This window comes from Astyanax mexicanus, chromosome 17 (genome assembly GCF_023375975.1).
Source record: "Astyanax mexicanus isolate ESR-SI-001 chromosome 17, AstMex3_surface, whole genome shotgun sequence".
Lineage (NCBI taxonomy): Eukaryota > Metazoa > Chordata > Actinopteri > Characiformes > Acestrorhamphidae > Astyanax > Astyanax mexicanus.
The window spans coordinates 43,904,705-43,931,235 of NC_064424.1; the positions used below are offsets into that span (position 1 = coordinate 43,904,705).

At 37.6% G+C, this 26,531-nt stretch overlaps 1 protein-coding gene across 1 annotated transcript in view; it reads left to right on the forward strand.

The window, feature by feature from the left end:
- Nucleotides 1-26,313, forward strand: part of tsc1b (TSC complex subunit 1b) — a 32,211-nt gene extending 5,898 nt beyond the window's left edge. The window contains exons 4-22 of the mRNA XM_007246072.4: nucleotides 66-218; nucleotides 1,262-1,406; nucleotides 2,022-2,176; nucleotides 4,183-4,256; nucleotides 4,624-4,802; nucleotides 5,942-6,060; nucleotides 8,816-8,981; nucleotides 9,154-9,272; nucleotides 10,283-10,379; nucleotides 11,000-11,095; nucleotides 11,582-12,176; nucleotides 13,766-13,809; nucleotides 16,042-16,208; nucleotides 17,597-17,779; nucleotides 18,427-18,537; nucleotides 18,796-18,918; nucleotides 19,969-20,156; nucleotides 20,268-20,441; nucleotides 21,758-26,313. Coding sequence (XP_007246134.3) covers nucleotides 66-218; nucleotides 1,262-1,406; nucleotides 2,022-2,176; nucleotides 4,183-4,256; nucleotides 4,624-4,802; nucleotides 5,942-6,060; nucleotides 8,816-8,981; nucleotides 9,154-9,272; nucleotides 10,283-10,379; nucleotides 11,000-11,095; nucleotides 11,582-12,176; nucleotides 13,766-13,809; nucleotides 16,042-16,208; nucleotides 17,597-17,779; nucleotides 18,427-18,537; nucleotides 18,796-18,918; nucleotides 19,969-20,156; nucleotides 20,268-20,441; nucleotides 21,758-22,337 — 3,468 coding nt within the window. The 3' untranslated portion in view covers nucleotides 22,338-26,313. The remainder of the gene's footprint in view (nucleotides 1-65; nucleotides 219-1,261; nucleotides 1,407-2,021; nucleotides 2,177-4,182; nucleotides 4,257-4,623; nucleotides 4,803-5,941; nucleotides 6,061-8,815; nucleotides 8,982-9,153; nucleotides 9,273-10,282; nucleotides 10,380-10,999; nucleotides 11,096-11,581; nucleotides 12,177-13,765; nucleotides 13,810-16,041; nucleotides 16,209-17,596; nucleotides 17,780-18,426; nucleotides 18,538-18,795; nucleotides 18,919-19,968; nucleotides 20,157-20,267; nucleotides 20,442-21,757) is intronic.
- Nucleotides 26,314-26,531: the final 218 nt, after the last annotated feature.

Sequence of the window (26,531 nt, forward strand, 5' to 3'; positions counted from 1 at the left end):
ACACCAACTGTCTAAAGTCTATAGTATTAAATGTTCTGTCTTTTTTTCTCTCCGTCTCTCTTCAGCACCTCTTTGATAAGATGAACGAGTGCATGGCTAGGCAGGCGTGTCGTTTGCCCACTCTTAACCTGTTGGGCCAAGTGGTCCGCAAGCAGCCGTCCTGGATTCACAAGATCGCCCGCTATCCTTTGCTGCTCTCCCTGCTCAAATGCCTCAAGGTGGGCTGTAGACTGTATAGTTTTAATGCAGTTAATAATAAGACAATGGAGGTTGTAAATCTTTACATAAAGAACCTTTGAAAGTCAATCTCAATCGATAGACTTGCGCTTCTGTCAGAGACCTGTACACAACTTTTTTATGTATGATTTTCACATTATGCACTTTTCTTTAACTGAAACATGAGTTTGTTTTTGCACCCTATAGCTATAACTATTATTAAAGTAATAGCTCATTTAAAACTTTTTTATATTGGTTTAATAGGAGCTTTTTTCATGTGCTTGCACAATTTTGAGAACCTTCGTTAAAAATAATAGGAATAATGAAAATAAATAAAATAAATGAAAAAGAAAAACATTTGTTCGCATGTTTGATAGCACTAAATAAGGCTGGCTGTTACTATTTTGGTGCATCTACAATAAAAAAAAAATAAGAACTAGGGTTGGGCACTATGGACCTACAATAATATCTTATTATTTGATGGTATTTTTGGCCTAACTATATTTCTAGCAAAATGAAAAAACATTGATTTTGATAGATTTTTTTAAATATATGGATCAATACTACAAAATAAAAAATACTTTGTGCAAATTTAACAGTTTTATAAATGCAGTAGAATGAAAAAATATTTAAACTATTATTTTGTTGTTTTGTAAACAGCAACTTACCAAAACCCTTATTTCTTGTAAAATAATAATAGTTCAAGATAAAAAAATAAAAAAATAAAATAAAGTAATATAACAACAATCTTTTGTTAAAAAACTGATTTCCAGCATTTTTAGTACCAAATTTAAAATGAACTGCTTTCAATAATGTTGCCATTACCACAATTTTTATATACAATATGATATAGCACACCCTTAGTAAGAACTAAAAACATTGAAATCATAATTAAGAAGTGCTTATATGTTTAAAGAATTCCTAGAAAAGAATTCCTATATAATACCCTAGAAAAGCATTCTTGCTGTAAAATACAGACAGTGTCTCATGCATTTTCTTTTTTTTTTATATATATATATCTGTCAATGTTTCCTCTTTGTTGCAGACGGACACAGATGTTGTGGTTCTCATAACTGGTGTGCTGGTGCTGGTGACCCTACTTCCCATGATCCCTCAGGCTGGGAAGCAGCATCTGTATGAGTTTTTTGACGTCTTTGGCCGCCTGGCTGCCTGGAACCTGAGGAATCCAGGTAGGAGAGTTATGTTAAAGGTTATGATAGTTTGCCTTATGTTTCCTTGCCCATAAGATATATATAATTACTTTATCGTACAATATATGAACACAACTTTTCCTTACCAAGGAGAGACGAGAAGTCTTTGAGTAGTCAGTGTTTTTGTTTAAAAACACTGGTTTTATTTTAATTATTATATTTATATATATATAATAAAGCATATTTACAATATGTTGATATAAACTCATGGCAACATATAAACTCACTATTTTTTTTTTATTAGAAGGGAGAGCCCATTTACTTGATGTCGACAATGTTTTTTTTTTTTTTACTTTTTACACATATATTATATATATTTATTTATGTAGAAATTGTACTTCAAATCCAGTGTCTGAATATTATATTCTAATGAATTGAAATAAAAAATATGTTGCTCTTTAAAAAGATGATAATGTTCTTAAAATTATTATTTTTGTCATCCACACAAAAATCATTATCATGAAAATGTCATGGCATTGTTACTACTGTAATTAGTAGTATTTAGACCTTTTTGATGTCTTTCCACCAAATAGCATTTAACATGTAGACTGTATGTATGAAATTGAGTTTTCTGTTGTTTGGTCTGGTTTGCAGGACACGTTTCAGAAGTATACCTGATCCACCTGCATGCTAGCGTCTATTCACTCTTCCATCGCCTTTATGGCATGTACCCCTGCAACTTCATCTCCTACCTGCGCTCACATTACAGTATGAAGGAGAACATGGACACCTTCGAGGAGGTCGTTAAGGTAGTAAAAAAACACCCATTTAATGAATTCAGTAGATTAGATTAACGCTTTCCTGCCTGAGCAGAACATTCTGTATTTTGGCAAAAAAGTGTGTTGCAATATGTATTATCAAATGTATTTTTTCTGTTTCTGTTCAAGACCTAATGTAAATGCAATAATGAACTAATGAAATGAATGAGAAATCAGAATGGATGCATTTTTTTTTTTTTTTATTCAATGTCCTTACAAAGTCCACATTTATAAATTATATAGCCTAATACGGGAATATAACAAACATAAATGTGCATGCACTGAGACATTACATTATTATAAGGCATTATGCGCCTTATGTATGAATTGTACCAGTCAGGTATTAAGGAGCAATAAAGCCACTCTGCTGAAGTACAGAGTTATAAGGGTTTATAAGAGTTTTCAGTGAAGTTCCTTCAGAGGCAAGGCTGGAGCAGTTTTAGCATTAGCTGCTAATCACAGCACTAGCTATTTGGCCGCTCAGAGGAGAGTATATCGGACTGTAGTCGGCGTGTTTGACGTGTTAAAACAAGCTATGTGGGATGAACCTCTAGCTGATGGTGCCCTGGGTTACCAAAACGCTCAGGGTTCCTCAGTTTAGCGCCGTCAGGTGGCATTTACTAGTGCTAACTGCTGCTAACCGTGGCTAGCACTGCTGCTAACCACACTGTAAAAAATATTGGAAATCTAAGCTTACTGTAAATAAACAGAAGCGCTTTACTCACCCAAATAAACAGTTTTTATGGAGCAAAATCTGTGTAGATTAACATCCAGCACTTGTTTGACTAAAAGATTTTTTTTTACATAAAGAATTACAGTTTTGACTAGAAAGTATATGTTCATTGATAGTGCGCTTTAAAATATTATTTCTGTCATATTTCTGTAATTAAACCAATCACATAATTTTACAAACTTTTTGCTTTTCTACGACTACTTTTAATGTATTTCTGATATTGTAATACATATTGCAGAAAAAGGAAATATAATAAAGTAATATTTTTTAGCATCTAGCCCCAATACTTGGTCACGCTTTTCGGGACTCCAAATTTGAAGTGCAGTCAGAGTGAACATATTGGTCAGAAATCACAAAAAAAAAAAAAAATATATGACAAATATTTTGGGACTTTTTTTCAGACCAGGGTTAAGCCTAGTCTAGACTATATTCTCCTTTTAACGGGAAATCTCCACAACTCTGTAATCCAAGACTAGTCTTAATCCCTGTTTGGGAAACTGCCCCATAATATTTGACATACTTTATTGCTATGAAACAGCAAAAATGAATACGGACAGATGGTTCCACAGTTATATCTTCGTTAGAAACAGGCAGACTGAAGTTTAATCCTTCGTAATGTTTGCTGGCAATTGACAGCAGATAAGCATCACGTTTTTTTGGTACTGATTTGTAAATAGTGAACAGCAGGGAATTTGAGTGGATTTAGAGCCATATTTGGTAGAGTAGTGATGCTGTTGTAAAGATAAAAGCTATTGCAGTTTTAGGTAACTACTTTAAGGTTTCAGCAGGGCCAAAAAAACAAAAAATCCAAGGCCCAGTCCCATTTTACCCCGTGGCCCTACCACTAACCCCTACCTTTTTTTTTTTTTAAGTGTAACAGAGTTACAAGGGGAAGGGGAGAAGATGGTGCTGAAATTAATTATTGTTGTCCATTCCTTAATTTCTCTGTGATAAGAGCTGAAATTAGCTTTTATTAGCTGTAATTTAATTACATTGTACATTTGTACAATGTATTTTCAGTTCCTCCTTAAATGCCGCAGCCACTGCCATATGTTGCACCATTTAAGGTGGAATGGGAAAGTTAGCTAGCTACTAGCTACTAAAACAAACTACTAGCAATCTTTTTTAATGCTTGTTCTGAAAAATTTGGCCATAACGCATTGAAACGACACATTAAACGATGGTAATATTTAATATATTGTTAAATAAAGGAGATTTAAGTAAATCCTTAATTAATTTTATTTTATTGATTCCTCCCCACCAGCCAATGCTTGAACATGTGCGCATACACCCAGAATTAGTGACTGGAACCAAGGACCATGAGCTTGACCCTACCAGGTTAGTGACTTTTTTTTTTTTATCTTATAATGCCGTTGATAAACAACAATGCAAAACTACATTACTAATTGCTAGGTGTGGAAGAAAATGTCAATATATATATCAAAATATTTATGTTTTGCTATACTGTATTAATTTTCAAAAACAGTATTGATTTTCAGTGTCATTCAGCGGTTTATTTATTGTTGTGTTAAAACTCCACCCTATAGATATTAGTGTTTGTAGTCTGTCTTCCGATCTCACTGTTTCTGATTGGATATGAATATGATTTTTATTCTTATAAAATCTTTTTAAACTATGCGAATACCTTCTATATTACATTCTATTAATTGTCAAATATCTTCTTGTTTTTCCTCTGGTCCTGCAGGTGGAAGAGGTTTGAAATCCATGATATTGTGATTGAGTGTGCCAAAGTATCTCTGGACCCGCGGGAGGCGTCCTGTGAGGAGGGTTACTCCACTCTGCCCGAGCACTTCTGTGGTCAGCTGCACTTGCGCCCTCCTGATTGCACTGCCAGCCCTTACACTGACTTCCTCAGCAGCTATGGTACAACTAGTCTCATTTATTAAAAAAAAAAAAAAAAGTTACTTGAGCATTTAGGTTCTTTGATTAAATTTGAGTTTTTATGCTGATGTGGAGAAATATTGTTTATTTAGGTTATTGTAAAATCACTTTAACTGGAAAAGTGCTTCCCTGGAGGAAACACAGGATGGTTGCACGACTAAAATCTTTCTTACTGGTTGCTATGGGATCCCAGGTCATGGCGAGATGTTGCTAAGTGGTTGCAATGTAGTTGCTCAGGTGTTGCTATGGTATCTGTTGTGTTTGCTATGTTCAGGGTTCGTACGGTCATGAAAAACCTAAAATAATGTCATGAAATTTCAAAATAGCAGTTTCCAGGTTTGGAAAAGTTTTGGAAAAAACAATACACAGCATTTTTTTTGAAAAGTCATAGAAATTTGCAAGCTTTTTAAATTTATAGACAGAGAAAAGCTATTTTTAGCTCAGAGTTAGTTCATTAATTTAGCCCTACACAATTGAGCTCTTAAGAGTTGACACACATTTTATTATTTAAGAATGTGTCAACATTGCTTACAGAAGTTTTAAAAATCGTACAGTCATGAAAATTTGCCTTAAAGGCATGGGAAAGTCATGGAAATGTATTGGTTAAAAACTATATGAACCCTGTATGTTGTTAGAGTAGTTGCTAGTTGGTTTCCTAAAGTAGTTTGCTAGTTGGTTGCAGTTAATTGCCCTAGTGGATTACATACATTTTGGTGCCTGTTGGGAGACAAACTCTATGGCTTGAGCTTATGTGAAGAAAATGCAAGGGATTGAATGGGAGTGCAGGTTAGCATGGCTATGGATCATAGCATGGGGAACTGCCCTGAATGAGCACACGCAGTTTGGCAAAAAAAAGTCTGGGCAAACTGCATGTGCTCCTTTAGGGTAAAAAGAAAAAGCCTGGTCAAAAGAAAGCCTGGTATTTGAAATGGACAAAAATGAATGGGAGTCAATGGAAGGAACAAGAGTTGGAAAAAAAACAACAAATAAATGAGCGCATATCAAAACAGCAGTTAATTTCTGCTTGGGAGCTGCCCTGAGATAGTGTATCTCAAATGGTGCGGATGGGTAAAACAGATAGAGGTATTTATATATATTTTTTTCTTTTTTTGTCTCCACAGGAAGTTCATCTTCGACTCAGTTCTCCACCCCGCGGCAGCCTGTCCTCCCTCCCCTCCCCCTGACCTCTCTCTCAGGGACCCAGCCGGCCTACCGCAGCTCTCCCAGCTCCCGCCGACCCGTAAGTCTTCTTCCCTCCACATACTGCTGGAGTTCTGCTCTGTGTACTGTTTCCACTGTTCCCTGCTCCAACAAAAAAAAACACAAGACCTTAATGAGCTGAGTGAGGTGTGTTGGGTTTCAAGGCAGTGGCCAGAACTGCGGTTAAGGTCTCCTGTGCTCGAGTCACAGCCGGAAGGATTTAGTTGACTCCAGTGATTATATTGAAGTGGGTATAAGTGTGAGGGATAAAATCATATAGTGCTGTGATATGTGTATAGAACACAAATGTTGGGATGCACTGCTTAATAATCAAATTCAGACTTTGCATTCAGTCCCATATTCATTGGGGTAATATTGTGTTCTCCTCCACCAGTCTTACACACTGCTTTTGGATAACTTTATGCCTTTACTCCTGGAACAAAAATTCAAGCAGTTCAGTTTGGTTTGATGGCTTGTGATCATCCATCTTCCTCTAGATTATATTCCAGAGGTTTTTTTAATTGGGTAAAATCAAAGAAACTCATCATTTTTAAGTGGTCTCTTATTTTTTTCCCAGAACCACATATATGATTATATGCTTCAGTTTCTGATTCATTTTCTCTGATTTTGTTATTTATAGGTTTATGTTTGGGTAAAATGAACATTGTTGTTTTATCCAAATTCCAAATAAAAATATTGTCATTTAGAGCATTTATTTGCAGAAAATGAGAAATGGCTGAAATAACAAAAAATATCAGACCTCAAATAATGCAAAGAAAACAAGTTCCTATTCATGAAGTTCAGAAAGAGTTCAAAAATCAGTATTTGGTGGAATAACCCTGGTTGTTAATCACAGTTTTTATGCATCTTGGCATGTTGTCCTCCACCAGTTTTACACACTGCTTTTGAAAAACTTCATGCCTTTACTCCTGGTGCAAAAATTCAAGCAGTTTAGCTTGGTTTGATGATCAGCTTATGCTCATCCATCTTCCTCTTGTTTATATTTCAGAGGTTTTTAGTTTGGTAAAATCAAAGAAACTTTTAGTGGTCTGTTATTTTTTTTCCACAGCTGTATATTGTGAAATAATGTTAGGAGTCTTACAGAGTGTTTGCAACTGGCAACATTTTTTACAAGCCTCCTTTTTGACATATGCAGAGAGCTCAGTTTCTAAAGTCCCGCAGGTTCTATTTTTACCTGGGAAGAAACTGCCGTCCAGTACTGATCTGAAATAAGACATGTTGAGCAGGCAAACTGGTCTGGTTATGTTTTTCCTGTATATGTTCTTCATGGTTTGTACACTGGAGAAGGCTGGAGAAGAAATTGGCAGTTTGTTTCTGTGAGCTTCTTACTTACTGTTGTTTACCCTCCAGAAAGTGTTTACTTCTGACACAGCCAATTAATCATTCTCTGTTCGTAAATGCCCCTTTGTTCTGCAGCATTCGGGCAGGGGTAGAGGGTGAGCGGAGGGGCAGGAGGGAGAAGGAAAGGGAGGGAAGAAGAGAAGAAGAGCTGAGGGGTGAGGAGAGACATTAAACATGGAGTTATTGGGGTGGGTGTCTAAGATTTAAAAACAGAAAATCACTCCATCCGTGAGCTGATGCAGGAGTGGTTGCTGTGGTGATGCGGATGACGCTGGCGCTGCTCTTCCTCCTCTCCTGATTGCCCACCGTCAGGGTGCACCCCCACCCCCCCCCCCCCCAGCAGGGATTTCATCCTTCTTAACCCCCTCACCCTCCATATGGAGCCAAGAAGCTCCACACCCATCTGAGCAAGCACTCCGGCTTCACTTTTACTACTTGTTTATATTGGGCTTCTTAGTCAAATATGTCGTGTTTAAATATTAATAAACAGTGGAGGCGTCCTGGCATAACTATGCTAATATTTTGATATGTTAATCAGAAATAACTGTTTATCCAGGGGAAACGTTTGAAGCTATTTGAATTATCCTCTTTTGAGAAACGGTTGGGTCTCATGGTCTATAAAATGAGTTTTAAGGCTTGAAGCTGTTTTGCTGTAACCCTAGTTATAGCTTTATATATTGAATACAAAAAAAAAACTGTATATTTGATATATAATTAACCCTGTCACATTAACATTAAATTATTTTATTTGATGGTTTTGAGCTTAACAATATATATTTATATTTGTACTATCGTATCATGATAACTTTTCTTATTGTGCATGAGTTTGAGTAAAATTTTAGGAGCATTTTTTTCTGCAAGTCAAAACATAATTTTGCTATATTGCCCCGCTCTATCAGTGCATAATTGTGTTCACCAAGGGTGATGGCTTTTGTACTGTTCATATCGATATTGGAATTATATTTTCTATATTTTTTAACAAAAATTAAGAAATATACTGTGATATTAAATTTTGCCCACATCATCCAGCCCCAGGATGATTTTATTATTATTCCAGTGGGAAATGTAAAAAAAAATGTATTGTTGTCATTTAAGACCATTTTATGACACTGATATAATGTTAACTATTTTTGCACTATAAAAGTGTTTACATATCATAAATAAAAAAATATATAAAAAATAAAAACAGTCACTCCAGCGAATTCATATTAATGTTTATATTTAAGATACAATTTAATAATAATTGTAGCATTTTGCTACAATTTGTGTAGTTTTGTTTTGGGGGGGGGGGGGGGGGGATCTGGGCTTTACCTACAGTTTTAGTTATTTAATAAATTACAATAAATGTTCCTTACAGTAAAAACATGTCTCTTTTATTTTACTGAATACTTTTTAAAACTTATGAAGGGAAATTGCTTTTATGTGATCCTTAGAACTCTAGCTGTGAATTCAACTCCATTTACGGCATCAAGGACACTCTCTGGAGCCCCTCCTCCCAGTGTGGTATGGCCACGCCTCCTTCGTCAAGAGGGATGTCACCAAACCCTGAGCTATCCCAGAGTGCCTTTCACCTGTCTGGTCGCTTTCACAGCACTCCAGGTAAACAAAATAGCAAATAGTTTTTAATTTATATATACTATATTAATTCTATTAACAATACTCCCCTTTCTATATTTAAAGACCATAGGGCTTAGGGGATGTTCTCCACTAAAAAGGAATTGTCGATTGAGGAAATTGACTTGTTTTAAAACTTGTTTTCTGTGTCTGGCAGCTGGTGGTAAAGGTACCCCGTGTTCCAGCACTCCTGCTGCATCCTCTCCTCCCCCAAGTCTCACTGAGGAGTTGCCCTCTGGGTCTCTGCACCACAGCACAACCAGCCTGACATGCAAGGTACTCTGGATTTGTGCTATTAGAAGTTTTTACACTTTTTTAAACTTTAATTTTCTCTCCTTTTTGAACTGCTTTACTAGTCAAGTCAGCGTTCTTGTAAAATTAAATATTGTAGGTGTATAGTCCACTGTGGTTAGTAAATAAACAATATGTATACAGGGGTTGAACAATAAAACTAAAACATTTTAGTCATTTTAGTGTGGGAGGTTTCATGGCTAAATTGGAGCAGCCTGGTGGCCAATCTTCATTAATAACACATTGCACCAGTAAGAGCGTGAAGAGTGTGAAGGTTCAATTAGCAGGGTAAGAGCACAGTTCTGCTCCAAATAATGCAATGCACACTATAACATTATGGGTGACATACCAGAGTTCAAAAGAGGACAAATTGTTGGTGCACGTCTTGCTGGCGCATCTGTGACCAAGATAGCAAGTCTTTGTGATGCATCAAGAGCCACGGTATCCAGGGTAATGTCAGCATACCACCAAGAAGGACCAACCACATCCAACAGGATTAACTGTGGACGCTGTAAGAGGAAGCTGTCTGAAAGGGATGTTGGAGTGCTAATCCGGATTGTATCCAAAAAACATAAAACCACGGCTGATCAAATCACGCAGAATTCAATGTGCATCTCAACTCTCCTGTTTCCACCAGAACTTTCCACCTGATCTGCACACTATTGGTGTTTTAATCTCAGTGTCTTCATTAAGTAGAGTGACCAGGAATAGTTTTCTCTGTGTCTTCAAGGAAGGAGTTCCTGGAGGTGCTGAACAATAGTTGCTACTTTTTCTTCACGTTGTGAAGACCCAGCTCATCCCAAATCACCTCAAATCACCATCTCAGTTGGGTTTAGATCTTTTAATATTAATTTACAGTGTATGAAAATACATTAAATAAGGAAATAAAGCATAAAACATTGAATGAGAAGGTGTCTCAGAACTTTTTCTTTGTAAATGAGCTAGTTACCTGAATGTCAGTACTGGTATCTAAACTTTTTATTTTTTCTCTTTAGGATGGAAGGCCAATTGACTCCAGCAAACCTCCCTTACTGAGGCAGGAACCAATCAGAGAGCTTGAGAAAGCAGGGGGTGAGGTGACCAACCACAGAGGTAAGTTGGTTTGGTATTTGCATACTTGTACATAGTGCTGGGAAGTTAATCTAATTAATTTGATTAATCGATTTACTGTTTTAATGTGATTTTCAAAATGGTATCATCAAGATTGTACACTGTTATAATTAGAATCTGCAGAGGGAATGTCAGTAGATGGACATTTGCTTCTGTCAAAAACCTGTAAAGAAGTCTCTTATTTGGCTGTGATTTTTCATATTTTACACTTTTTCTTAACTGAAAACAAGGAGGTTATTTTTGCACAGTGTTTAATATAAAATCTTCATGTAAGGGTGAAGTATGCCGATTGCTATTCTTAAAACAGAACATAAATAACATTGTGGAATTAAATGTAATTGAAACAATGTATTGTGCATCACTTTAAATGGTGCTGAAGAATATTTATAAGAATTATAATAAGAATTAAAATAATCGATATCGATAAATCGATAAATAAATAATTGGGAATCCCTCATATTTTTTTTTGTGTGCAATATCGCCCAGCCCCACTTGTACAGTAGTTTTTCCGGGGTAGAGACAGTGGGTGATAGTGAGATGTTTGCGATGGTTTGGTTGAGTGTTATGCATGACTTGACTCTTTTGTTCTCTGTCTGATTCAGATTCTGCGACTGAGACTGTGTCGATGACGCTGACTGAGCTTTCGGTCTACATGAAGGAGCAGGAGCAGCTGCGGATGGGAAAGGAGAGGGAGGAGGGTAGGAACAAAAGCCTGTCTCCCTTCTTTGGTCTTTGTCACTTTTTTTTGTCTGACTGTAGTTTAATATAAAGGCTTGTTTATATTCTCTTTATGTATGAAAATGAATAAGGCCATATCAGATGTTGTAACTGTCTATGCCACACATGCGTCCATTCCCATACCTTCCCTTATAAGTTCATATTTTTGTCTTATTTACCTATTTACACAACAAAACTCAAAATTAACAGATACACTTTTTTATTTCACTACTTTACACTAAAAACTACACTATTAAACAATGTCCTGATTATTTAACTCTACGTAGGTATCGTATCGGCGAGTATAAAATTCATGTACTCCCTAGTCCAGCCCATTTAATATTTGATCTGTGTGTAATGCAGCCCATTACTCAAAAAGAGTTTTCCACCTCTTCTTTTAGCCCACTTCAGCCTGAGGAACAGGGAAGCTGCTTATTAATCTGTAATCTGCTGTGTCTCTTTCAAAGCTGCCATCACAGAGGAGTTACTCCAGCTGACAGAGGAGAAGCGTGATCCAGGTGGGCTGCGTGGCTTTGACTCTCCATTCTTCCACACCACAGAGACCCTCACCGGAGCCCAGCAAAAACCCCCGTCCACGTCCACCCAGAGCAGCCTTCTCCGAGAGGCCAACAACGCCGTCTCCACTCCAGACAAAACAGACACCCAGGTGGGGCACAGGGGCATGGGCAGCCGTGGGCCTTCACAGGAGCAGCCCTGGTCCTTCCAACCAGTATTCACTCCCATCCAGGACCCGGCTCTCGGCCACGTCCGCCACAGCCCGGCTGCAGATGAAGAAGCTCTCAAATACAACCTGCTCTCACCCAGCCCCTGCAAGGCCCCCTCGCTCCCCTACGAGGCGCTGTTTGACCTGGCCCTGCCTCGCGCCGCATCCCTGTGTTTGGGCCACAGGACCTCGGAGGTGCTGGAGAGAGTGACGGGCGAGAGCAGGCTGGTAGATGTAAAGGAGGCGGAAGATCACGCAACAACATCCGTGTCTCCTCTCGAGGTGCTAGACCGTCTCGTGCAGCAGGGCAGCGATGCCCACGACAAGGTGCTAAAGAGGTGAGGGCTTATTGTATTAATTACACAGTGCAGAGTTCAGCCAAAGCCCAGGAAATCTGACCAGTCATGTTTAATATTTTAACCAAACATCACAACTTTTAAATATTCTTACACAGCCTTATAAAGCAGCATAATTTTTAGTTTTGTCATAAAATATGAAAAGGTTACTCCATAAGGTTATTCCTAGTACAGGGGTGGGCCAATGTAGTGTTAGGAGTCTTGCCTAAGGACTCAACATTTTATTCCCTCATAATGTTCACTATGTCAGACTAAGCAGTTATTTTACTTTTGTGTCGTTCTCGGGGGACTGGCAACACTACACGCTAGTCACCAACCAATCATCGTCCGCGTCCTCGCGTGAGTTCACAGGTCATCGCGGGGGAGAAGCATAGACGCATATATTAAAAAAATATTTTACCTTATAGGATTCATCACCTGTGTGCTAAAAGAGTATTGTATGTCACCACTTCTCTTAAGCGATACACTTCACTTCACCAGAGATACATAGTTCAGTAGCCGGCATGCTGAACCTGAAATTGCAATGACATTAATTCCACTCTCTCTGTTACAGTCAATGGAGCACCACAATCATGTTTTAACTTAAAAATGCTACATAATGTAGCTTTAAGAGACAAAAGCACACTTTGTTTGATTTATAAGGGACATGAAAGTAAATTCGGCACATAAACCCACAAAAATATATTTATTCAATTTTTTATTAATTATAATTTGTAGCAGTTGAAATCCTTTTGTTCAGTTCAACAAATGCTGGATGTTTTATCAGATTTTTTTTCTTCTCTTTGTTGGGTAGTTTTAGACATTGTGTATTGTATCACTATCGTGATATGAGTTCTAATGTTAAACACATTTAAATATCTACAATAACTTTATAAATAATGTTATATAATAATAATAATTGCATTACCTGCATGCAGCAGGGATAATTTTGGATTAGATTACAAAATTGGGATATTTAACACTGTTATTGAACATGGCAATTTTTGTCCATATTGTACCACCCTTCTATATGTTTAATGATATTCTTATATACTGACTGAGCCATATGTACTCCAAGTGCTTTTTATGTATTTTAGGACTATTTTAATCCACATGTTCAAACAGATTTTGCAAAATTATTGATTGTAGGTGGCAGTTTTTTCATAGTTCTGGGTAAATGCACTGTGCTGGTCATGCTGTAGGACTGTGCACAGCACTGTGTTAAGCTTGCTGCAGGCTTGCTGTGACCTGCTGGCTTCCCCTCACACTCAAACAACTGCAGTCTTTGTCCTGTTCCTCCTACACTGGCCCACAAAAGCAGCCAACTACTCAACAGTCCCAGTGTCAGTACAGAACAAACAGAGCTTCTCCTTCTCGGGCTCTATCCCTCGCTCCCTCTCTTCCTCCGTCTCTCCTCTTCTCCATAGCTGAGTAATTCAATTGCATTAGAGCCTGGCTCGTCCGGGCCGAGGCGTGTCCTGGCCAGGGTCAGGAGGGCCTGCGGACTCGCTGCCAGACCAGAAGTTTGTGCTCAATATGCCGTCACATTGCTGACCCCTCTGACCCCCTCATTTGTATATAATCTTTTTCAGATTACCTCTGCCAAGCAAGTCAGCTGACTGGACTCACTTCGGAGGTAAACAACTTTTTACACCAGTGCACTTGTGTTAACTTGTGGAGGGAGAGAAAAACAGCACTTTCAGACCTCTGTCTTTCCCAGTGTGTTTTCTGCTCCGGGCTAAAGCTGCATTTTTCCCAGGGTCTGTCTGATGTGCGTAAAGTGTGTTTATGCTTTAGGACTCTGAGATGCTATCTTTATAAGCCTCATCATCAGACTATGAACTTGCAAGAAACAACAGGAAGTGCTGGCAGTGCCCGTTGTTACATCTTTATTTAACTAATTGTTTTTCCTGGTCTAAGTTAAAAAAAGAAGTGAGCTCATAAGGATGTCCTGTTTTTTTTTGTTTTTTTTTGCTTTTGAATCATTTGATTTTTAATATCTGCTGATACCAATTCCAAGCCTGTACTTTGGCAATGCAGTAAAAAAAAATGAAAGAAAGAACTAAGTTGTCTTTTATATAAATTGATTTTTAATTATTATAAAAAAAACAACAGTATCAAAATAGCCATTTTTTTGTACTTAATAAATCAGTACTGAATAGCCATATGAATGGCTTTTCTTAAATAAATAAATGAACAAAAAAAAAGTCACACAACAACAATTGTGTGATTAATTATAATTTAGTTAATAATAATTAATACATTTGCTGATAGTACTGTATTTTTGTGATCCAGACAGTAATAAGAGTAAAGTGTGGTTTAGGCCTGCCAGACTAGTTTTAGATTAGACTAGATTTTTGTATTATTATATGGTAGTTTTGCTGTGTTATAAAATCTCAGGGTAGTTTTAATGATTTTATTAGAATTAAATAAAATTAGAATATTGTTATGTGCAGAATTACTGAGTTTTAGTTGTGTATAAATAATATAACTTCTACCTAAGCCAAATGCTGCAGGTCATGATCATTACCACTTCCTATAATGTATGTTCAGTGTATGTGGCCTCACTCAAAGTACCCAGTGTACAGGTTCACTCACACGATAACACCTCACAACGTACACAGGTGTGGGTGTTCCCACCACACATCCCTTGAGGTAACACTTCATGATACGTTTACAGATGGACCAGTGCTATCTCATTCATATTGGTATATCAGTGTATAAAATTGTGCTGCTTATGAAAGAGTTAATATTTGCGACTAGGACTGAGGCTCTGACAGTACCGTGGCCTCTGGTCTAATGACAAGCAGATGATGACTGTGGTGGAAAAAAACAGCATACCCAGCTTCTAGGATTGTTTATTTGAATTAAATCAGGCCCAGCAGTTGTGTAATTTATAGGAGTCACTTATTTGTGATTGTGCGAGGCACTGTTCTGAAAGAGGCTGTGTGTTCTGTGTGTGTGTGTGTGTGTGCTCTGGGGTCCAGCTGCAGGCCTCCGTGCTTGTTTTGCACTCTTCTTGCACTCTTTGTTTTCCTCTGTCTTATAGGGGTGTAAGAAAATTGTGTTTTTTTTTTCTCATTTTTTTCTTCCAATTTATCTGGCCAATTGTCCCACCCATTTATCTGCTAGCCATCTGTATATCCCCCATCACTAGTGACGCCTCAACACCAGGAGGGTAAAGACTAGCACATGCCTCTTCCGATACATGTGAGGTCAGACTCCGCCTCTTTTCCAACTGCTGCTGATGCAGCTTTTCCGAGTAGCATCACAGCACACTCGGAGGAAAGCGCAGCGACTCGGTTCTGATACATCAGCTCACAGACGACTTGTGCTGATCGACATCACCCTAGGACTGTACCCACCCAGTGAGAGCAAGGTCAATTGTGCTTTCTCAGGGCTCTGGCAGCTGATGGCAAGCTGCATGACAGGGATTTGAACCAGCACTATGATCTCCCGGTTATAGTGAAAGCGCCTTAGTCCACTGGACCACCTGGAGCCCCTTATTTTTAATTATTAATTGTACTCAGTTGTTAGATCTAACTGATCTGATTGGATTAAAGGTCAACTTTTTGACTCAAAATATGATTTTTTTTTTTTGTCTAAAATTTGAATTAAACAATCAAAACATATCTCCTTACTTATAGTATTGTATTATATCCTAAAATATTGAATCTTAAGCCCTATATTGTGATATATATTGTATTGCAAATACACAGCCCTGTTACCTTCCTGTATGAATCCCATTTTTTTTCTTTATTCTTTTCTCTGTGTATCTGTAATGTTCTTCATTTCTCCATCCCTCTCTTCCCCGTCTCTTTTATTTGCCGCTCACTTGTTTCTCCTCTGTCTGTTTTTCTTTCGCTAGGTTCTGCTCCTCTGGATGAACTGCAGACTCTGCGCAGTCAGCTGCTGCTGCTGCATAATCAGCTGCTCTATGAGCGGTATAAGCGTGAGCAGCATGCTGTGCGCAACCGCCGCCTCCTCCGCCGGATCATCAACGCCACATCGCTGGAGGAACAGAACAATGCCATGGTAGCCACCCCAGATACCACTAGTACCACGCTGCACACAGTGCATGAAAGCTGACCGTTTTTCACAGACATCATTATTAGATCCAGGGTTGGTTTAATTAAAGAACTGAGTTTGAGATCAAACTTCGGTGATGATGATGATGATGATGTTGATGATGAATAATGCATGAAAAAAGACTATTAGAGAATTGGAGACAAATTGGGGAAATTTGTGGACCCTTCTTAAGTCACAATGATACAAATGCACTATTAACACTTAATAATAAACCACATTGGGTACCCCAACAACTACTTAACAACTACCTCAGGCACCACAGCAACCACCTGGGTACCATAGCAACTGCATAGAAACTACCAGGGCACCTTTACCACCACATTGGCATAAATCCAAAGCAACCAGCTAGCAGCACCATAGAAACCATGCATCAACAGCATAATAACTGCCTGAAAGTGGAAGCCTGCATAGATAGTTATACACAATACAGTTAGAACTACTTTAATAACTGACTGCTCACATGAAACAATAGGACATAATACAAAATAAAATACATAAAATAGAGTAAATATATTGAATAAAGATGTACACAAATAAATATACAGGGATAATATGCTGTAAAATATGCAACATAACATTTACTAAATGACACAATACAGAAAAAGAGAGTACGAATGTATATAATAGTATAAAGAGCACATTTGTAATGTTCAACCGAATGCTGTGCAACAATTCAAGAGCTAATGTTATACCATAATTATCTATTTAAATTATAATAAAATATATAAAAATTGTTGGAAATCTGCACCTTCTAAAGCAACATTATGTAGCGGTTTTACCTTAAAATCATGTTGATGCTCCTCTAACTGTAATAGGAAGAATATTGTCTTTGTCAGGGCCACTCTAACCTCTGTATTCTGCTACCGCACTATGTAACTTTGGAGAATCGAACAAAATCTCTCACTAGAACAGCATATCCTGACTCATATTGGTGTAAAAATCCTTAGTTATTAAGCTACTGCCTCAGTCCACATGCTTCTTTCACATTCAGTGACTGTTTTAAATCTCTTAGCTTGCCCAGGAATGCATGTGCACAAAATACAGATTCTTAATTCTACTTTAAAAGACTTTATGCATTTTCAATGAGCTGTAAGGAATAAATAATTAACCCTTCTGGTCCACTCTGCATGTTTTTTTAATTTATTTTCTAGAAAACTAGCAATAGCATTTATTTCTTGGAGACAACAGGAAATTATATTGTTGCTCTGCTTAAAGAAAGCAATAAAAGGCACTTAGCTTGCTCTGTGTAATGAATTGCAAAATCTTTATACAGTGACCAAAATAGTAATAATAATTATATGTTATATTTCCGCTGATCTTTTGTGTTTGTGTAGAAGGACCAGCTGAACCTGCAGAATGTGGACATCATGTCTCTGCGTGAGAGCCTCCAGGTTGAACAGCAGCGCTACAGGCAGCTGTGGGACGACCGGGAGACGATGGTCACGCGCCTGCACAGCCAAATCCGCCAGCTCCAGCAGAGCCGTGATGACTACTACACCAAGAACCAGGAGCTGCAGGTACTGTTTTCACACAGCACTCTAATCCAGATCTGCGGAATAGCCATCCCCGCTTTTATCTTTGTATTTTAGTACTTGTTTCCAGCACACCTGATCCAACGTATTAGCTTATTAACAGTCCACTTCACTTGAGTGGCAATAGTTATCCAAAAGCAGTGTGTAAGACTGGTGGAGGAAAACATGCCAGTGTTTACAGTGTGAAAACCAGTTATTCCACCAAATATTGATTTCTATTATAAATACTGAACTATTGTAACTTTATGAACATAACCTTGTTTTCGTTGCATTATTTGAGGTCTAAAAGCTCTGCATCTTTTTTGGTATTTTTGCCATTTCTCATTTTCTGCAAATAAAGTGTCTAATTAAAAAACAACATTTTTATTTGGAATTTGGGAGCAATGTTGTCTGTAGTTTACAGAATAATACAACAACGTTTATTTTACTCAAATACACCTGTCTCATCTGCTTTGTTTGATCTTAAGAATGCCTGACAATGGTGTACATATACATTTTATTTTGTGAGGAATAAAAAAAATATATATATTTTTAAAACAACTGGGTAATGGGAATAATTACTTTATTAAACAGAAGGAACTATTTAAATTAAAACTATAAATGTATTATAAATAAATGTGTGTGTTGTTCAGAGTAAGTTACTGGAGTGTCAGAAGAGGATGGGGGAGATGGAGGCGGACTTACAGAGGGCTAATAACAAAGTGTGCCACACAGGACACCAACTGAACCAGCTGACCGCCAAGGTGAATAAAAAATTAACACCAACACAACTGAATTACAACTATGTACCAACAGGCATTACACAATCTACAGCGTACTAGTATGCTTACACTAAAATTACTATTGTTTTTTTTTACTTGGTTTTATCTATTTGTTTTTTTTTTATCATTGTTAATGTGACTGAGATTACTGTTAAAGTATTTAACTACTAACTAAATCTGAAATTTAATGTAATATAAATATAAATATTAAAATCCCTCTTTTTCTTGTTCGTGTTTTAGTTGTCTACAAGTGAGAGTACCCAACAACAGCTGAGCTTCCTTAGCAAACAGTTGCTGCTCTTGGGAGAGGCGCATAAACTGTGTGTGCAAGAACTTCATCAAGCAAGCCCAGATATCACCAAGGTGTGTACTATATTAGTGTTATTATCTGTATTATCATACTTGCATATGTATGTAGTTGTTCATAGCTGCTCCACATACCTTTTATGTATCAGGTGGATTAACAGTTATGTCCACTAGGGGGCAGATAATGGTGGAAATAGGGCTGGGCATTAAGGATTAAGAATAATATCTTGATATATTTTCGTGCTGGGTGACAATATACAATATATATCCCAATACACAGCTCTGAAAAAAAAAAATAACAGACCACTTAAGAATTGTTTCTTTGATTTTACCAAATTGAAAACCCCTAGAATGTAGTCAAGAGGAAGATGGATGATCACAAGCCATCAAACCAAACTGAACTGCTTGAATTTTTGCACCAGGAGTAAAGCAGCATAAAGTTATCCAAAAGCAGTGTGTAAGACTGGTGGAGGAGAACATGATGCCAAAATGCATGAAAACTGTGATTAAATAACAGGATTATTCCACCAAATATTGATTTCTAAACTTTTAAAACTTAATAAATATGAACTTATTATTTTTTTTTTTTTTGCGTTATTTGAGGTCTGATGGAAAGCTGGTCTGATTCATTTTGCTTAAACATAAACTTTTAAATAGTAAAATCAGAGAAACTGATTCAGAAACTGAAGTGGTCTCTTATTTTCTCCATATATTTTCATCCCATTAAGTAACAACAAAAAGACCCTTCTGAGCCAAAGCTTCACGTTCCAAATAAAAATATATTGATAATTCAATACGGTTATAAGGTAAATAAGAGGAGAAGACTTACTGGTTATAATGTATTAATTTAATAGTTTTCATTTAATGCTAAACATCTTGCCTCTATTAAATTGTAAGTAATTCTGCTCTTCGATGTAAAGAAAGAATTGCATTTCAGTTCAGTCTTGCATGAAAATTGATAATATGATCTTGTGTGGAGCCGGGGACCATGTTCTTTAAACATTGCAGTGGATATAATTTTATTCTCTTTAACTATTGTTGTTTTATTGTTTGTCCTATCTCTATCCCTGTCTCTTTCTCTCTCTCTCTCGCTCTGTCTGTCTGCAGGAAGTCCAGATGTTACAGATGTCTTATGGGAAGGAGGTGGAGCGGCTTAAGCAGAACCTGCTGCTTCAGGGGCAGAAGCTGGACGCAGCACAGCAGAGAGTAGCAGAGCTGGAGACGCAGCTCTCCAAAAAAGAGCACCTGATCGCAGAGCAGAAGAAGTTCCTGGAGGACGTTAAGTGCCAGGCCAAGTATAGTCATTCTCTAATACATTAAAATATTTGAACATATTGTAGATTCTATTCTATACTATGGAAGAACCTAGAGTAATAAATCTGCCTTTCTGTCTTATTATTCTGCAGGGAAGAGCTGCAGGCGTCTGACAGCAGGTACCACGCTCAGAGGTGTATAACGCAGGTGCTGCAGACAGAGCTGTTGCAGTTATACAGCAGGTTGGAGATAGAAGCTCCTACTACCACTGCTTCTGCTTCATCAGCAGGGAACACCAAAGAGCGCTGCGGCCCAGCAGAGACCAGGTACAATGTGTTAACTTTTTGATCGCTGTAGCTTGCCTTTTATTGCCTGTGTATGTTTTTTTATTTATTTATTTGTATTTTTTAATAAAATTATGCAGTGTACTAGTGCATCCAAAAAAATTGGATTTCATTAAAAAAATTACTTTATTTCAGTAATTCAGTTGAAAATGTGAAACTCCTATATTATGTAGATGTATTACGCACAGAGAGATCTATTTTAAGCATTTTAATTATTTTATTGTTGATGATTATGGCTTACAGACAATAAAAACCCAGAAATCAGACCAATTGGTACTTTTGGCAGCATGGGCAGTGTGCAATTTCCAAAATCAGTGATGGTTTGGAAAGCCATGTCATCTACTGGTGTTGATCCACTGTGTTATTATGCTGGAAACTCTTACAGCACTTCATGCTTCCGTCTGCTGACAACTTTTATGGAGATGCGGATTTCATTTTCCAGCAGGACTTCAGCCACACCTCATACTAAGATGCTGACATTTGGGTTTTCATTGGCTGTAAACCATAATAATCATCAACAAAAAAAGAAATAGAAGCTTAAAATAGATCACTCCGTGTGGAATACTTCTATATAACATGCAAGTTTCACATTTTGAACTGAATTACTGAAATAAAGTTTTTTGATGCACTAGTAGTATGTTATATTAAATGCATGTTTAGGTTTATGTATAACTGAATCAGTCAATCTAGCTTGACTGGATGTAGTTGTATGAAGTAGTATGAAGTGACGTGCTCTGTTGGCCATGACTGCCTTGTATATTGTTGATGTAGTGCAAAAACCTTGTATCTCAATTTTTACTTCTTTTTTTTTGCTACTTTCTGGAATCTGGCTTTTTTTTAAAGATTAAATAAAATATATCGTCGCTGTCCTATGAAAAACACTTATCTCCATTTTTGTCAATTTTTAGTTTACTACATAATTTGAACAGAAACTGCCCCTTACACTGTGGCAAAATTTCTTGATGAACAGACCAATAGAAGTAGTTCAAAATGACCTGAAAAACTCTTTTTACATTGACTTTTGACATTGACTTTACAAGTTTTTTTTTTTTTTAAAGAAAATCCATGTAAAAAGCAGATATATTGCTGTCCAATGAAAAACACTTATCTCCAAAAGAGCAACTTTACGTGCTCTTTTGGAGATAAGTGTTTTTCATTGGACAGCAATATATCTGCTTTTTACATGGATTTTCTTTAAAACTAAAGGTTTTTTTGCATGACACTAAAAATATATAAAACCAAAGGTTTGTATTTTTTTTGCACTAGAAGCACATTTTGTCCTTTTGTCCCTCCCCCAGTGTCCGGGTCTTGGATGGATCAGTTAAAGCTGTCTCTAAAGTGGCCCCTGCATTATCTCAGTCTTTGCACGGCAACGGCAGCATTTCATCATCAGGGCAAGCCAAGTCCGTCAACGGCAGCCACAGCACCCCTCCTCCTGTGCTGGTGGAGCCACCACCTCTACGGCCGCACGTCCCGCTGGGGCCCCCTGGACCCCCGGCCCCCTCCGCAGCTGCACCCCTCACTGTGGGCTCCTACCCCAGCGCCAAGAGCTTCTTGGGCATGCGGGCGCGAGAGCTGTTCCGCAACAAGAGCGAGAGCCAGTGTGACGAGGACGAAGTCCTGCGTCCGCAGCTCACCGGCCTGTCGCAGGGCCTGAAGACTGAGCTGTGTGTAGAGCCGGCTGTAAAGACTGTGCCAGGGTCCGGGTCCGGGTCTGGGTCTGCCCTCGCCGTGGCGGCTAAAGCGGCACAGACCCACGGCCTGCAACGAGCCGCCAGCCGAGGAGAGGGTGGCGGGGCCTGCGGGACTCCGGCCCGGCCGAGGCAGCAACAGCTACGGATCATGGACTACAACGAAACCCATCAGGAGCACAGCTAGAGGGCGAGAAGGAGACAGAAGGTGAAAGCAAGCAAGCAAAAGAGTGAAAGAGAAAGAGAGAGAGAGAAAGAGAGAAGGATGTGAAGGCTGTAGGCGCTGGTAAGAAAGGGAGAAAGCTGCAAGCTGAGATCGGATTACGCAGGACTCTTTTGATTTCAGTGTTATTTGTCCCATTCCCTCAAGCGGACAACAGGATTTGGTGTTTCTCGCCAAAAAAAAAAAAAAGAAAAAAAGCAGCTTAGATTTAAAGACAGTGTTGGAAGGTCCTCCTAAGAAGCAGAGCAACACTGCAGGTATATTTGCCCCCATATCTGTTCTTATGAAACCCTACGAGGCTTATTCATATATGCCCTAAGATCTGCTAAATTAGCAGAGCATTTTAAACCATTACTGAGGCCCAGCTCAAGCACAGAGCAGAGTGTCAGCCTTTTGTATAGGTCTCTGTTTGAGTGAAAATGAAGTTTACAGGAGTTATATGCGGTTTAGGTGTAGCATTTCTGGGTATATATACGAAGCTCTGCTGTGTTATGCATATGGCACTTATATACATACTGTATACCACACACTGAGATAGATCAGCCTTCTTGTGTCAAGAAGGTTCAAATCTATGTTCCAGATCCCCTAAAAGACCTGAGGAAATTAACCCTGATTTGCTTTCACCAGTGCAGACACCATGCATATATTGCTTTTGTGTGTGTATGTATGTATGTGTCTGTGAGAATGAGTGTGAATGGAGAGAGAGAGAGAGAGAGAGAGAGAGAGTGTGTAAGAGAGAAGGAGGAGGAAGAGTTTCAGTAGAGGTGCTTTTTTATATTACTAGATTTTTTAATTATTTATTCTTTGTTGCTACTTTGTGTGATACTGCCTTTTTAAGAGGTAAGAGAGAAGAAGTGTTAATGCTCATCAAAAGCAAGTCCAAACAAAACTAGCTTACAAATCACTGTCTGAGACACAAAGTGCAGTGCCAGTTCGCCAAGTATATCCCCAAGTCTCTGGATTACAGATACTTAATATTAGTGTCATAAGAATTGCCTGTAAGATTTTAGACTGTATCATTACATACCAATTGTTTTGTTTTGTTTTTTAAACCAGTAAGTCTTTAGGAATTTTCAGTTTTTCCCATATTTTTGCTTTAGTCCAATGTGTAACAGATCAAGATTGAGCAAAATTAGGGATCTGTAGGTCCTAAAAGGAGAAAATTAGTAAATCAGTGCTATAGACCTAACTGAGGTTGTGTTGTCAATCTGTATTTAGTGTCATAAATTCAGATCTACATAAGCAGGATTCTAATTATGTCATTAAAAATGGCTGCTATCACATAGTGTTATTGTATTGGCAAGAAACTACCGATACAATACATATGATGATGCAATTATAGTTTCAATGCATTACTTCGTTATATATTGCAATACTGTAAGCACTGCGATATACTGTTAATGTTTAATTAAAATTTTAGGACAATTCTTATAATATAAAAACACACTATCGTTTATAAAATGTATTATTCATCATTTTAGGCAATCAGAACAGAGAGACCTAACGACAGAGTACCACACTGCCATCTAGTGGTCGAGGTTTGAACACAACACAAAATGAACCACTGTCTGCCACCAATCTTTACATGTTAACTTATAATTTAAAAAAATCAGTATTATGTTTTTACAATATTTATAAAAATTGTTGCAGTGATGCAAAACAAACCATCACAATACTTTGATATATATCAATATTTATTACACTCCTATTATCAAAATAAATAATAGATCCTATTTTAGATTTGTGTACTTCTTTTCAAGAATGGCACTAAATTATTTTTTTTTTCAGTTTATATATATATATATATATATATATATATATATATATATATATATATTTATCTCAGATATTAGCACCATATATGAAAATGTAAATCGGCTTTGTTCCTGAGTGCGTTATATGGACACACAACTGACAACACAACCTCAGAGCTCTGTTGCACTAAATTATTATTTTTTTTTATTAAGTTCATAAATGCCATATCTTTGTGAGGATGTCCAAATGCTTAGCCCCTTTTCTGATGATTCTGATGATCAGTAAAGTGAGCATTGCACTAATCAGTATAGAGAGTATAGAGATACTTGCACTTGAATATCAGACTCCACAGATTTGTCGGATTACTTATCTATAATTAGATGGCTAATGTTTACTATTATCAGCAGCAGCAGCCGGGTTAAGGATTTTTTATGCCCTACACTGTGAGATATGTAGCCCCTGCTGTGTACATTCGGCACAGTATATCCTCTTTCTGTGCTGTGTTTTAAAACAGACGTCATATACCACATGGACAAAGGTATTTTTATTGTTTCTACTTAAATCAACAGTTTTAAAAAGAGTTTATCCTCTTTTTGTTGGAGTAACTGTCTCTACGGTTGCAGGAAAGGCTTTCTGCTAGATTATGAAGGGCACTACTGTAAGAATTTGATTGCATTCAGCGAGTCAGGATTTTGGATAATCGCCAGTAATGGAGCTCCATCATTCCAGAGATCACAGTTCCACTGCTCCACAGGCTAATAGGCCCATAGGATCATGTTTATGTCTGTTTTTAAGCCATGTCTGCAGCTGAATAAATTCATTAGAAGGTGTGTCCACAAGCTTACTTTTGGACACATAGTGTATGTTGGCACAAAACTGGGATCAGGACAGCAAACTGGCTGTTGTTCAATCATCATAGATCTTACTTATATACTAGTGCATCTCAAAAAATTAGAATATCATTAAAAAAAAAGTTACTTTATTACATTAATTCAGTTCAAAATGTGAAACGCATATATTATATAGATGTATTATATACACACAGTGATCTATTTTAAGCGTTTATTTTTTTGTTGCTGATTATGGCTTAAAGGCAATGAAAACCCAAAAATATCTCAGTATCTCAGAAAATCTAAATATTATTTAAGACCTATTGGTACTTTTGACAGTGATGGTTTGGAGAGCCATTCATCTGCTGGTGTTGATCCACTGTGTTTATAAAATCAAGTCCAAAGTCAGTGCAGCTTCTACCAGAAAATCTTACAGCACTTCATGCTTCCTTCTGCTGACAGCTTTTATGGAGATTACGGATTTCATTTTCCAGCAGGACTTGGCACACTGCCCACAGTACTGCCAAAAGTACCAGTTGGTCTTATATAATATTTGGATTTATTCTATTCTATTATTTAATATTCTAACCCTTAAAATAGATCACTCTGTGTGTAATACATCTATATGACAAATGCAGCGAAAAACAGACTAATTGGCCTCTTTTTTTTTTTTTTTTTTTTACAGTCAATACATACAATTCATATTTCAGGCTTTTACTCCTAGTCTCAAACTGTAACTGTAAAATGCCAAATATAGCCCAGTATTAAGTGGCTGTTATTTCTCTGCACCAGATCTGTTACATGTTTACCTAAAAGTTGTAACTGCCTCCTTATTTGCATATCGCCTTTAGTTAGAAGATGCACAAATACATACTGGTTCTTTATCTAATCAGTTATTAATTCTGTTTTATCTAATTCAGTATACTTATTCTGTTACAGAAACCGTTACACTGCTAAATCAGTTAAGGCACAGGTCAATAGACAGGTGAGCTATGTATGTAGCCAATCGACTGGCTTTTAAGCACACAAGCTTCTTCTTTTTTTTCTGATAATTAGCTGGTGAGGGTGGGCTTCCCAGCACTGGATGTTTAAAAATCGACAAATCCTGTTGTCCTCTTGAAGTCTCTGCTGTCATCCCTTCTGCCTTGCTATCTAAAGCATGTACAACAATTCACTTTAAACGCCAACAATAGGAACTCTACACCATACCGAGATACAAGGTACAATCAGAGAGGACTGACCGCAACGTTTTGGATTGCACCTCCTCTGGATGGAGAAGGAAGTTCTTAAAGCAGTTGCTTGTGTTAACTGTGAAAGATGAAAATAAAATCGTCTTCAATGTTTTGCACTATAAAGTGTGGAGGCTCTGTGGTGATTATTTGTCAGTTTTGAATTATGCTTGCATCACATTTTTACCCAAATTAGCCCATGGTAAAGTACAGTATGTGTGACAAGACTCTTTCAAAGTGACATATACTAGGGGCAACAGGTGGTCCAGCGGTCTAAAGCACTATGCGACTATGATTGGGAGATCGCTGGTTCGAATCCCAGTCATGCAGCTTGCAATCAACTG